Source organism: Nerophis ophidion, linkage group LG26 (genome assembly GCF_033978795.1).
Source record: "Nerophis ophidion isolate RoL-2023_Sa linkage group LG26, RoL_Noph_v1.0, whole genome shotgun sequence".
In the NCBI taxonomy this organism is placed as follows: domain Eukaryota; kingdom Metazoa; phylum Chordata; class Actinopteri; order Syngnathiformes; family Syngnathidae; genus Nerophis; species Nerophis ophidion.
This window is the reverse complement of record NC_084636.1, coordinates 24,867,355-24,881,687: the sequence shown is the minus strand read 5'-3', so window position 1 is coordinate 24,881,687 and position 14,333 is coordinate 24,867,355. Positions and strand designations below refer to the sequence as shown.

The window sequence follows — 14,333 nt, the reverse complement described above, 5'->3', positions numbered from 1 at the left end:
TAAACCAGCAATGACACGATGTGACGGGGGTGAGGGGTGGTGGTATAGTACCGAATATGATTCATTAGTATCGAGGTACTATACTAGTACCGGTATACCGTACAGCCCTAACTGGCACAAAATTATTTTCAATCATCTGCAACAAAAAAACTTATTTTTATCGATACAATTGATTTGTCACCAAGGTCTACATTGATATTGATTATTATAATACAGATTGATTTATTGCCGGTTTGGAATACTTGAGAAGATGACCTTAAAAAATATGATCACATATCAGAAAATAATCACAATTACATTATTTTTCAAATTACTTTAGCCCTAATGATGATTGCTGTGTCAAATACCCTATTTACTTGTTCTAAGGTGACACAAGAATTTGCGTATATGTGATGTTTTGTCAGTGCTACAAACATTTTATGGTTGACTAATTCATAAATTGCATAGCCATGTATGCATAATGTGGCATGAGCTTAAATGTAGTGTAAACCGGTACAGATTTTGTACAGTTTTTGCAAAAGGTACAACCTATCCTATTGATTAAGAGACTGTGGATCGGCTGGACTATAGAAGTCTAAATTTGGATCCAAACCTTATTTGCTTTTGGTTTCGTGTTTGCTAAGGTTTTGACCCTCCCAAGTCTTCCACCTGTGGGTGCTGGCGGTTTGAAGTAGCTGCTGAGACCACCGTATGTACACACTTTTCCTGCAAGTGTGAACATGAAGAAACCCCCCTTCTTCTTCACACTGTCTGAACCTCAGTCATTCTCCTACAGTGTGAAGGATGGCCGCATGGCCTCAGTGCAAACGATGAAATGTTTGTATGTGAGTGTGAGAATCCCCTCCCCCATCTCTGCCGGCCCCTGCGACTACGCCTCACCACATGATGGTCTGGGTGGGCTTTCCCCCTGTGAGTGACCCAGTTGTGAGGCACGGTGCTTTTGCGAGGCCTCTGAGCCCCCTTGTCTGAGCCCAGATTAATGACTGCCGATGATGATGATCCTGTGGTCCCACACTTCCTCTCTTCCTGTCTTGTGTGGACACCCCTTTGAGTAGATTTTATTTATTTATTTGGATGTAACAAATCGGTGGACAAAGCCATTCATGATTCCAAGAAGCTTCCTGATGTTTCCTGTTGATGCATACTGCAAATGCACCTTTTGTCAACCAAGGAAGTTGCAGGAACTTCTCTATTCCCTTGTGGACCATAAAACTAACCACAACATTCAGCGTGGTCAATTGAAGTACTTTGAGCGTAGTTTTAAGTTAAGCGGCATCCACTTCTGCCGTGGCATCGAGGCCTTTGCGCGTTCATAACCTAAATTGCATTAAACCCTTATTATTTGAGGATTTTACCTGAGAAATCCCCTTTTCTTTTTGAGAATAGAATTACGCCGCAGCGCCAGTCATTGTGTTGTTCCGTTCCCATCTAGAGCAACAGGATTCGTGCGACATTGTTCCTCATGAAAGAACAATTCAAAGCCCATTGTTAAATGAAGCCATCGCCAGTCATGTTTTCCCTCGAATTAACAACGATCATGTTAAATCCCCTCATTTCTTTCACACTCCCCTGACCATATCAAGCTTTAAGTCATTTAGATTGCCTTCTACTGCCCCCTCTTCCTCACTCAACACCCTTATCTATCTACCCATTTCATAAATCATCAAGGTCCTTATTTTTTTCCCCTAAATCGTCCCTCTCGCCCTTTCACCACAGTCTCTCTCTCTCTCTCTCTCTCTCTCTCTCTCTCTCTCCCCGACTGCATCCCAGCCCCCATCGCTCACCCGCCCTCCCTCCCTCCACCCCACCTCCCCTGCTTCTTCTCCTCAGCCCAGCTGCCTGTGGAGTTGGATGTGGTCCAGGAACAGGCAGATGGCTCTGTAATTAGAAGTGCATCTCTCCATTCCCTTTCCACTTCTCCCTGTTAAATCAAATTACAGAAAAAAAATCTCATCTCTGGATTCACATTCTTTGCAGCGTAGCCCCATTCTTCTTTTTCCTGTTGTCTGCAATGTGCAACAGAGGCGGACTGAGAGGTAGCGGATGGTCTCAGAAACTGGAGCTCCTCATGTGTACGAAGAATTGGAGAGCTGCATGTAGTTTTGTAAGCCATATAAAGAATGTGTATGGAATTGTAGTTGTCATCATGGTTGCCAGTTTCTATTCCACTCCGGAACTCAACCCTTTAAAGAGAATGGCAGGCATGTGTATGGGTCTGTGCCTTGGCTCACTGTATGCACGGTACAGTGTGTGTGTGTGTGTGTGTGTGTGTTTGTTACTGGGGAGGGGCTGCTGGCCAGCCTTCATGATGTCACTGGGGTCCTGGGAGCAAGAGGAAATGCTCGCTGTGCACAGGGATCTGAGCCTTCGCCATGCCCAGCGTGCCATGGCCACTGTGCCTCTTCCACAAGCGGGAGGAGCTGGCGTCTTTAGACTCCCTCTCGCCATCATGTGGCCACAGGATGAAACCATTTTTAAACACAAGGGGAATAATATATATGTATATACTTGTGTGTGTGTGTGTGTGTGTGTATATTGTTCTTGTGGAGACATGAAATAATAAGAGCCTGTTACTCAATGTTTGTATGCTTGTTTAGGTGTATGCATCTACATCCAGTGATGAATATGCCAGGGACAATGGCGGCTATCCTGGCGGTAAGCCTGGCGCTGTATATCCAGGCTCTTTCTACATGCAAGGCAATAGTTTACTTTTGATGAATTTGCATATTTGTGCTGTATATGTATGTATGAAGCTTAATCTTCATTTGCTTGTGCAGACGACCCCTGGTCATCTTCTGGCTACTCAGCCATGCTGGGTAACTCTCCTCACATCGGACCACCAGGCTCATTCTCATCACTGAACCCTCAAGACAGAATGGTGGGTTGGTTACACTTGGAGGATCATGCTCATCTTCTAACACTTATCTGTCCTCTTTAAAACATGTTTTCCTTCTTGGCCATGTTGACATGCACTGTCTGTCTCCACAGAACTATCCACTGCATGGCAGCGAAGTCAACGGCTTCCACGCCGCCCCCACCACCTACAACCACACGCCCGCCATTAATGGAGAGGCCATCATGAGTAAGACTTGCCTTAATATTTATTATTTTTGTTTAAAGCCTCCATAAGTGAGACTTTCTGTATTAATTTCTCAGCAGGTAACAGGGCCACCACAGCCAGCAGTTCTGGAGACGAAATCGGCAAGGCTCTTGCGTCGGTGAGTTGCTGTTTTACCGCGACTCACTGTACTTCTCCAGCTTTATTTAAACAAATATTGTCATTGATTTTTTTCAGATTTATCCATCGGACCACAATAGTAATAACTTCTCTTCAGCTCCGTCAACTCCAGGGTCTCCTCAGGGTATTACAGGTGAAGTACAGCTGCCCTGTACATTCATATAATTTAAGCCAGCACATACTGTGTGAATTTATACTTTAGATGTTTACCTTGTTTTGGACACACATGGATTTAAACCTTGTAACCTTAAATGCATGTTAAAACGTTATCACAGAAATGCCCCTGCAACTCCCTCAGGTGTCACATGAAAAGTAAACACATTTACCACTATCCTAATATTTTTTTTCTGCAGGAGCTCAGTCCCAGTGGCAAAGACCAACCACACCCAGTTTTGAAGGGCAACCTCATGCACTGGTATGCTCCAACACCTAAACAGCAATATTGTTGTGCTTGGTTTATTGAATTTTCCATGAAAATAACAATGTTTCTCCAGCAGAGTAAAATGGAGGACCGTTTGGAGGAGGCGATCCATGTGCTGCGGAACCACGCTGTTGGCCAAGGCCCCGGCTTAGACGGTGCCCACTCCGACATGCACAGCCTGCTGTCCGCGGTCCACAACGGGGGCCTTGGAGTCCTCTCTCCAGCTTTCCCTAACGCGAGTCTTGCTCTCAGCAACAGACATCCTGTTATGGTGAGCTACGTACCACTGTTTTTCCATTGGAGCTATGTGTTGTATAACACAGAGAAAGGAAAATCCATACTTGCTGTCATAGCTTATCACATACATATCGATTGTGAAAATTCTTTCTTTAAGGATGCTGTTGCTCTGCTATATTGTGTAAATGGTAGGGCTGTGAATCTTGGGGCACCACACAATTCGATTCTTGGAAGTAACTATTTGATTTAGAATCTATTCTTGATTCAAAATGATTCTCAATTAAAAAATCCAGACTTTTTTAATAACATTGGTTGCCAGTTTTATGATTAACTGCATTTCTCCATGAAATAGATAAACAGCTCTGATACATTTCTGTGTTTTTTAAAAGAAAACTATTTTTGCTTAATAAAATTCTACCCATACGTATAATAAAGTTAAACAAAAATAACGCTACAAAAGACATATCCATCACTTCGCTTTTGTAAAGTAAATCTGTACAGCAGATATGGGCATCTACATCAACAATACAATTTGCCTTAGTGACTGGATTGGACGGATTAAAAATAAAAATCGATTTAAGAATTATTACAAATAAGAACCGCGATTAAAAAAAATAAATTATAATTTTGACAACCCTAGTAATTGGTGATTTGTGCGTTGCTTAACAACAATATTGTAGTATTTATTATATGACTTATTTAAATAATTCAAAATAAAGTAAAACATATTTTTGTGTGTTTCAAAAGGGTTGTGGAAGAATAAAGTAGAGACAAATATGTTTACCTTCTGCCATCTGGCGGACAGATTTAAAACTGCAAGCATTTTAGACTTCTACTATTTGGACTACTTAGACTTCTGTGTTGATGGCTCCACAACTGTTGGTTATTGCTTGTGAAGAGTCAGTTGCGTATACACCACACATACTGCACTGTGTATATACTACATATGATAGTGGTCCCATAACTATCCATCTGATATTAGGAACTATAACGTCACACTGATAAATCCAATAACATATTTAAAAATTTGCATCAGATAACTGATTTAATTCTTCAAACTGCGGCCCTCTTCATTATGTTGTTGAATAGCCTTTGTATATAGTATATACTATCAGCCCGTCAGGGACTGCAGATGGAAATTTAGCCTCTGGCTACAATCGGGCACATTTACATTTTATGTTTATTAATGTTCATTGACCCATGCAATAAAGATATACCAAATAGGAACCTCCTCCTCAGGATTTTTGTTATTGGTGTGTCTACTGGGTCAAGCGAAAGTTCTGATTAAAATGCGGTTCTTTATAAATTATTTAACGTTTCTCTGTGTCCCCGTCAAAAATGCGTCCCGGACCGGTACGGGGGGGACACTGGAATAAAGGATGTAATCTTCATTACTAATTTATAGACATGTGATTTTAGGCCGGGGGTTGGCAACCCGCGGCTCTAGAGCTGCATTTATTGCCGCCAGAGTGGCTCCCTGGGGTTTTTTCAAAAATTTATGAAAAAGGGAAAAAAAAGTTTTTTTTGTAGGACAAACATGACACAAACCTTCTGAATTGTTCGAAATTCCACTATTTAACTTAAATATGCTTAACTGATGAGTATTTGGCAAGCGCCGTTTTGTCCTAATTTTGGCTGACCTAGAAGAGACCATAGTTTTACATGTACAACTTTCTCAACACTGCCACAGAAAACATGTTTCATGCCACTCTTCTTTGTCTTCGTTTTGTCCACAAAACTTCTTATACTGTGCATTAATGCACAAAGGAGAGCTTTTGTTGATTTTATTGACTTGTGTGGAGGCATAGTTGGTCAGTGCATGACTGCAAGCTAACAGATGCTAACATGCTATCCAGGCTAGCTGTATGTACATATTGCATCATTATGCCTCGTTTGTAGGTATATTTGAGACAGTTAATTTCCTTTACTTATGTCCTATGTATTTAGTCTATATTTCCAGGCTCATGAGACATTATGTGTATGTAATGTTGGCTGCATTTCTGATAGTTATTTGTGTGTCATGTTGTTATAGGCCACAGCAAACGTTACCGACCTTGCAAAGATTACAATAAATCCATTCCCTTAACTTGGACACACACATCTATACATTTGGCCATTCTAAGCCAGTAATTTCCAGGAGTAACCTCACCCTCTCACAAGCCTCCGTTTTAGTAATGTTTTGTTATGTTGCAAAAACGTGTAGTATAAATATTTAATTTGAACATGTGTTGCCTTAATTAGAAGACTTATATAAGGCTTTTAATTTTTTGCTCCTCCAGACGTATTGTTTTTGTATTTTTGGTCCAATATAACTCTTTGAAGATTTTGGGTTGCCGACCCTTGTGTTAGCCCTACCATAGTAGTGATGTCATAATTGGTTGGGACAAATGTACAGGTATAATTTGTTAAAGCCATCTTCGAGTTTCTTACTTCCAGGTTTCGGTTAGCTGCAGTGGAATATACGTATAAAAAATATATATATATTGGCATGCACCTGGGTATAGATTGATTGGCAGCACTTAAAATGACCCATTTTCCCAAGTAATAAAGATATCACAAATGGCAACCTCCTATTGGTTCTTAGTATCGGCTTGAAAAAAATATGGGAAAGACATCCTTGTCCATTGTGTAATACCTGCTAGGGCTCCACAAATAAATAATTTAACTTCGATCACGATTTTGGCTACCACAATTAATTGAGGGATATTGTTGGCGATATATTTAATCTCGAAACGGCTTCCACCCACACCAGGACCCATTGGTTATATGCACACAGCTCCATTGCCTTATTGGCTACCATTTCAAAAATAAAAAAATACAGCTTTTCTCAAGCTGCTGCACCCAGTCGCTTTGTTTAACGTGGTTTAGCTTCTGTGGAGTTTTTGGCGTGAGTTTAAAGACTGTAGGGATGTTATTAAACGGTGATAAGTGTGGAAGCCTGGACTTTCACTGGACTGATGCAGGACTGACTATTAGCTATCATGCTTAACAGCGTCTGTAGACACTTTTCCATTGAGTGCAAAAACTTGCAAGACGTGCTCCCAGTTTGCATTCATGCAACCCCTGCATCTGGGCGTGCGTATGAAATGGGGAACTATAATTGCATTCATATGAGTACAATCTTGTCTCTGAATAAAGCCATATTCATGTATTTTGGTAATTTTATATACCGTATTTTCCGCACTATAAGGCGCACCAAAAAACCTAAAATTTTCTTAAAAGCTGACAGTGCGCCTTATAATCCGGTGCGCCTAATATATGGACCAATATTGAGCCACAATAAGCGGTAGTAAATGGATGGATGGATGGATGGAGGTCTCGCAACTACGGTAAGCAGCCGCCAACTTCCTTTTCACTCCTAAAAGAAGCGCGCGGTGCATGCTGGGATATATGACTGCGGGAAGCATGCCGTTTCTGTGTGTTTATGTAAGACCCCAAAATGGCTCATATTAAGAGACACGCTTACGACCCAGAGTTTAAACTCAAGGCGATCAGTCACACAGTAGAACACGGGAATAGAGCAGCAGCGAGAGAATTTAACATTTACAGCAGCGACACTGACTCGTTTAATGACTACTTCAACGAGATGGAGCCGGGCATGTTGGATGCCGCATTCGCCCAACTGTTTGATTCGAACACTGAAGAAGAAGAATTTGAGGGATTCGTGGATGAGGAATAACTTAATAAAGTGAGCTTTACATGTTTATTTTGTTTGTTGTGTTGTGTGACATTATCGTTTGAGCAACGTTGAGTTATTGATATATATTATTGCTTTGCACTATTTCGAGTGTTACTATATTGTGAGTGCACTAACGTTTGATTTACCGTAACAGTATCAGACTGTTTTTTACGTGTTTATTGAATCAGGGAAAATAATAACACAGCTGTTTATTAATTTTGGGAGTGAACAGAGTCAGAACGCTGGTTTGTAATCTATTAATAAAGTTTGACTGACCTGACTGTTTTGTTGACATTCCCTTTAGCGCAGCTCCATCTAAAGGATACATAACATAACCCCGCCCTCTACTGTAGCATCTATTCAATGCGACTTATAATGCAGTGCGCCTTATATATGAACAATGTTTTAAAATAGGCCATTTATTGAAGGTGCGCCACGGTACACGATTCACACAAAAGCGATCAAATGTATATGATTAGTAGACATGGGCCGATAACAAATTTTGCTTGATAGATTGAGCTATAAATTATTGCTGATAAACAGTATTATTACTATTACTTTTATGAGACCACATTCAAAATTATTGTAATGATACTACATAATAATAATAATGCACATATATCCCTTCAAATTAAATAAACTTGTATTTTAACATTGTAAATGGAATGAAAACATTCAAAACCCCAAATTTAATAAAACAAACAATAATAAATTATACTTTGTCTGTTGGAAAAATGTTGCATTTGAATGAAAATTAAAACCAAAAGCAATAAAATATATTGAGGGGATAGGGTTACACAACCATAACAATACATTAAATAGCTAAATAAACTATAGACAAAGTTGCACTTTAATATTGGACATGTAGTCAGAGGTCGAGTTGTACATGACTTAACTGAAAATCAAGTTCAGACCTTAAACAAAAGTGTAAAGTAACAATACAAACACTACAGTTCAAACAAACATTAACTGGTAATGAGAAAAACTAAATTAAATTTGGAAAATTCCGGGTGAGGAACATCCACATGACATGAGAACATTTCAGCACTTTTAAAAAAATGCTTGTTTTATTACTGTATTAAATGGCAGCAGGTCTTTGGTGAAGTATTTAACCACACTCGCTGTGAGCGCACACCATTTTGCACTGTTTTGTTTACACTGACCTGGCTTTTTCACCAAACACGAGGTGTTTGCATATTTGGCGAACTGGCCCTAACTAACCCTAACCAAGTGTTGATAGGCTCATCTTGTTCCAGAGGTTTAAACTGAAATATTCCCACATTGGTGCGGTGGCTTTGGTTTTGTGATCATTTTGTCCAAGTTGGCTACTATAAGCTAACTACGAACCCCGTTTCCATATGAGTTGCGAAATTGTGTTAGATTTAAACATAAACAGAATACAATGATTTGCAAATCATTTTCAACCCATATTCATTTGAATATGCTACAAAGACAACATATTTGATGTTCAAATTGATAAACTTTTTTTTTTTTTGCAAATGATCATTAACTTTAGAATTTGATGCCAGCAACACGTAACAAAGAAGTTGGGTAAGGTGGAAATAAATACTAATAAAGTCGAGGAATGCTCATCAAACACTTATTTGGAACTTCCCACAGGTGTGCAGGCTAATTGGGAACAGGTGGATGCCATGATTGGGTATAAAAACAGCTTCCCAAAAAATGCTCAGTCTTTTACAAGAAAGGATGGGGCGAGGTACACCCCTTTGTCCACAACTGCGTAAGCAAATAGTCAAACAGTTTAAGAACAACTTTTCTCAAAGTGCAATTGCAAGAAATTTAGGGATTTCATCATCTGCAGTCCATAATATCATTAAAAAGGCTCAGAGAATCTGGAGAAATCACTCCACGTAAGCGGCATGTCTGTAAACCAACATTGAATGACCGTGACCGTCGATCCCTCAGACGGCACTGTATCAAAAACCGACATCAATCTCTAAAGGATATCACCACATGGGCTCAGGAACACTTCAGAAAACCACTGTCACTAAATACAGTTTGTCGCTACATCTGTAAGTGCAAGTTAAAGCTCTACTATGCAAAGCGAAAACCATTTATCAACAATATCCAGAAATGCCGCCGGCTTCTCTGAGCCCGAGATCATCTAAGATGGACTGATGCAAAGTGGTGAAGTGTTCTGTGGTCTGACAAGTCCACATTTCAAATTGTTTTTGGAAATATTCAACATTGTGTCATCCGGACCAAAGGGGAAGTGAACCATCCAGACTGTAATCGATGCAAAGTTCAAAAGTCAGCATCTGTGATGGTATGGGGGTGCATTAGTGCCCAAGGTATGGGTAACTTACGCATTTCTTTGAAGGCACCATTAATGCTAAAAGGTACATACAGGTTTTGGAACAACATATACTGCCATGTAAGCGCCGTCTTTTTCATTGACGCCCCTGCTTATTTCAGCAAGACAATGCCAAGCCACATTCAGCACATGTTACAACAGCATGGCTTTGTAAAAAAAGAGTGTCGGTACTTTCCTGGCCCGCCTGCAGTCCAGACCTGTCTCCCATCGAAAATGTGTGGCGCATTATGAAGCGTAAAATACGACAGCGAAGACCTCGGACTGTTGAACGACTGAAGCTCTACATAAAACAAGAATGGTAAAGAATTCCACTTTCAAAGCTTCAACAATTAGTTTCCTCAGTTCCCAAACGTTTGAGTGTTGTTAAAAGAAAAGGTGATGTAACACAGTGGTGAACATGCCCTTTCCTAACTTCTTTGGCACATGTTGCAGCCATGAAATTCTAAGTTAATAATTATTATTTGCCAAAAAATAAATAAAGTTTATTAGTTTGAACATCAAATATCTCGTCTTTGTAGTGCATTCATCTGAATATGGGTTGAAAAGGATTTGCAAATCATTGTATTCTGTTTATATTTACATCTAACACAATTTCCCAACTCGTGTAAATGAGGTTTGTAGTTGTACAGTTATGCTTGCGTCGCTGCACAGAGTCAAAGACACTTAATGAGGACAAATTAATTCACTCCCTTCTTTTCATTCTGCTACGGTACAACACGAAAAGCTGCCAAATGCATCAAAAAGCGTAAATGCTGTTGAAAAACTTACCGACTTGGATTTAAATTTGTCTGTTAATTTAGTTATCGAATATTGGCCGAGGCCTAATGATTAGGTCAAGTGGGGGTCCACTTAATTACGCACAGGCTACCGCTGAATGTGGCTGTTTTTTTATATGGCGCTTTTCAATTGGCAAAAGAAAATATATGTGGTACCAGACGGTGCTCTGAGTATCTGATCATCGGGCTACCAAACATGCCAAGCTATTATTACTATATGAATAGTCGGGCAAACATGTCACTATTTCTTACTACTCACTCATTGCTACCCTCACTTTCTTCTTGGATAAAATTAGGTGGGTTACGATAGCTGACAGCCAAATGCCAAAAAGTACTCACTATTCTGTTTGTTGCGGTGTCTCTTAACCAATATTGTCAACGTGAAATATTTTTTTAAAGTGTCTGGAACAGTTTTAATGTAGAAATGCGCACTGTACGTCAAAATGGGTCTGAAAACACATGTATTTTTTTCTCCACTTTCATGAATAGGGTGGGAAACATGAAGAGCCCTCTGGCCTCCCTCCCAGCAGTACACTTCTGCACGGTCATCACGCGTCCGGGTCCACGCCATCCGCCGGCCCGCCTGAAGGCTTCACCAGTAAGTTAGATCTCACCTCTTCTCACACATTGACGTTACATGAGCGGGGCATCAGACGCACATGTCCATCCACAGGTCTATCGAGCGGCATGACGCGCTCCTCACACTCTTCCAGCAGCTCGGACATCAAAAGAGAAGACAAAGAGGACGACGACAACTCATCTATTGCAGACAAATCTGAAGAGGAAAAGAAGGATTCCAAAGCGGCGCGCAGTCGAACAAGGTAGAGTTCGCCGCCTCTTCAAACTTTTTTATTCCATTAGGATTACTGATGTGGGATTGGGATGATTTTTGCCTATTTTATTTTATCTGTTCTTGCCTGAGCCAGATAATCATTACCACTGTGTACCGGAGTTCACGTCGCTAAATATTGTACTCACATTAGGAATGCACAATTACAAGTCCAGGTTCCTTTTTACATGCATGCAGGAAATACTTGAGTGCCAGGAAGAGTGCATGTCTTGATAGAATTTGAGAATGACAAGCTGCAATGAATGTGTCATTTTAATGCTATTCACAGTGTGGATCCGCTTTTAAGTTGCTACTCCGCGCTTCCGTGGCAGCAAATAAACTAGGTTTCTTACAGGTTTCATTATTAAGTTAAAGTACCAATGATTGTCACACACACTGATCACCCCCTGGGAGTATCACTGCAAGACTAGAGGACGAGAAATGGCCGAGCGTGCTACACATCAAGCAGGACAACACAAGAAGCCATGTTAACCGCTACGGTTTCAATGTAAAGTGGGGGTGATCAGTCCAAATATCAGTACTACCATGACCTAATATTGTATCAGAATATGATCAATATTAAAGTGGATAGAATGTTTTTTGTCGCTTTTGTCATTGTTTACAACCGTGAGGAACAATTCCCCGCATACAAGTGGGTTTTGAGAGCAAAAATATTATTTAAATGAGGACAAAAACATTTTTAAATGGGAGCCAACAGTAGAGTTTTTTTTTTAATTGTACACTATCCACGTCATTCTGCTCAAGAACTTGTATGTTACATTCAATACCACACATTTAATACATCATTGGATTTAGAACAACACTAGCACATGTGAAATTTAATTGAAAATAAGCTCTATAAAAAGGTATTGTGTTTTGGTTAGTTTCAATGTTTCCTGAAAAAAAAAAACTTTCGGTTCCATAACCTGTAATAACGTCCAAGTACCAGATTGGTACTAGAGATCCGATCGGAGGCCAAAAATGTGGATTGCGACGTCCCTAATTGAAATGGTTATTTTCCTGGGACATTCCTGTTTGTTGCTCTACATTAGTGTTGTAAAAATATATACAGTTCATATCACGGTTATCTTTATTGTCACAGTATTGTGTGAATGTTGTCTTGTCTATCCGTGTTGGCCCTGCGATGAGCTGGCGACTTGTCCAAGGTGTACCCCGCCATCCGCTCGGATGCAGCTGGGATAGGCTCCAGCACCCCTGCAACCCGAAGAGAGACAAGCTTTAAAAAATTAATGGATGGATGTTGAATTTGCTCAAACTATTTATACACACACTGAAATCTTTTAACCAAGGTGTATTCACCAAAAATAAACGCACTATACTTGCTATATAATATTGTTGTGGCTTCTTAGGAGCCATATTATTGCTTTTGAGTGTTTGAACATTTTTATCTTCTGTTTTCATTTGTCTTGGTTTTGGAGTGTTTCTTAATGATAGACAAAACGTGTTTTTTAATGGAGAAATATGTTAATGCACTTTGATTTCATGTTAGAATTTAAAGGTGGACTGCGCTTTTTTTGGAATTTTGATATTTGTTCACAATCATTATGAAAGACATGTAGTTTAAAATTTAAGTAAATGTGATCAAAAGTCTGCTTACAATGGAGCTCATGGGGGTTCAATTTAGAATCGGAATCATTATGAGCCATCATAAAAACATCCAAACACCTCCATTAGTTTTTTATATACATGATGTAACTATATATGTAATGTAGTAATGGGCAGATTTATAATTTATGTATTCTGATCGTTTTAAGCATACATCACTGATTTCTGCACATTGCAGACCTCATGAGCGCCAACAAACATAACAAAACATAACTTACTGTACAAGGTCTGCTGTCAGTAGGATGCAGACTGCTGGGATGTTCATGTAATACCATTTAAGTGAAGAATATCTCATAATCCTCGTGAAGAAACTGGGTGGGGTGCGGGGGGGAACAAACACTTGTCGTGTCCTCGCCAGTTCCAGGTCCTAAATTAGCTGTCAGTGTCCTAACTTGTCAGGTTATCTACCCAGACGTCCCATGTCCGGGTGGGATGCATGATTTATGATCTACAATAAACTTACAGGGAGCAGGGAAGCGAGAAAGCACCAGACCACTCAATGGTGTAAACATAGGGAGACACCGAAGTGAATAGTTTGTCTGTGTTAGCGGTCCTAACAACAATATCACTTATACTTGGTTAATATTCAAATCACGAAATGTAAATTGAGTATTGTTGGCGCTTTTTAAATTGTTATTTATCGGATTTTATTGCCGTATGTAAGCAGTCTTCTATTTACGTTAATTTAATATTGAGAAAGCATTGAAAAAAATCCATCCGCCGGAATGTCTTTCATAACACTTGTGAACGACAGGCAAAATTCCTCAAGAAAGTGCAGTTCCCCTTTTAAACCAGCGAGCGATTAGCTGTCTAGCTGCTTCTCCAGGAAATGAGCAGTATATTAAGTTTTGGAAGTGGGGTAATCAATCACGGTTTCAAAATTACAATTTGAAACGCTAACTGTCCGTAAGTTTACTGCAGTATATTATTATAACAGTAATCATTACATCCCTGCTCCACATTCACACAAGTTATACAGTAGATGAAGATGACAATCCATCTAACATTTGAGTTGATTCTTGTGACCCTTTGATGGCCCTGCTTGGCATTGTTAGGTGTTTAACGATGTTGAAATCCCTCCCCTTCCCTTCATGTCACAATTTCAGAAAGGAGGCGTTGACCCTCCAGATTCTCTCTAGCCTTTCAGACCAGAAAGATGAGTAAGTTTCTCAAGTAGAGAACATTTATTGTG

General features: G+C 39.9%; 1 protein-coding gene across 6 annotated transcripts in view; it reads left to right on the top strand.

The window, feature by feature from the left end:
• Positions 1-14,333, top strand: part of LOC133543869 (transcription factor E2-alpha-like) — a 71,675-nt gene that overhangs the window by 50,898 nt on the left and 6,444 nt on the right. For 4 of the 6 annotated variants that reach the window (XM_061888732.1, XM_061888738.1, XM_061888734.1 and 1 more), the window contains 10 exons: positions 2,598-2,697; positions 2,778-2,878; positions 2,989-3,082; positions 3,157-3,218; positions 3,296-3,371; positions 3,592-3,653; positions 3,733-3,930; positions 11,176-11,284; positions 11,360-11,507; positions 14,248-14,301. In XM_061888732.1, coding sequence (XP_061744716.1) covers positions 2,598-2,697; positions 2,778-2,878; positions 2,989-3,082; positions 3,157-3,218; positions 3,296-3,371; positions 3,592-3,653; positions 3,733-3,930; positions 11,176-11,284; positions 11,360-11,507; positions 14,248-14,301 — 1,004 coding nt within the window. The remainder of the gene's footprint in view (positions 1-2,597; positions 2,698-2,777; positions 2,879-2,988; positions 3,083-3,156; positions 3,219-3,295; positions 3,372-3,591; positions 3,654-3,732; positions 3,931-11,175; positions 11,285-11,359; positions 11,508-14,247; positions 14,302-14,333) is intronic. The other 2 variants (XM_061888733.1, XM_061888736.1) reach the window with 2 other exon arrangements.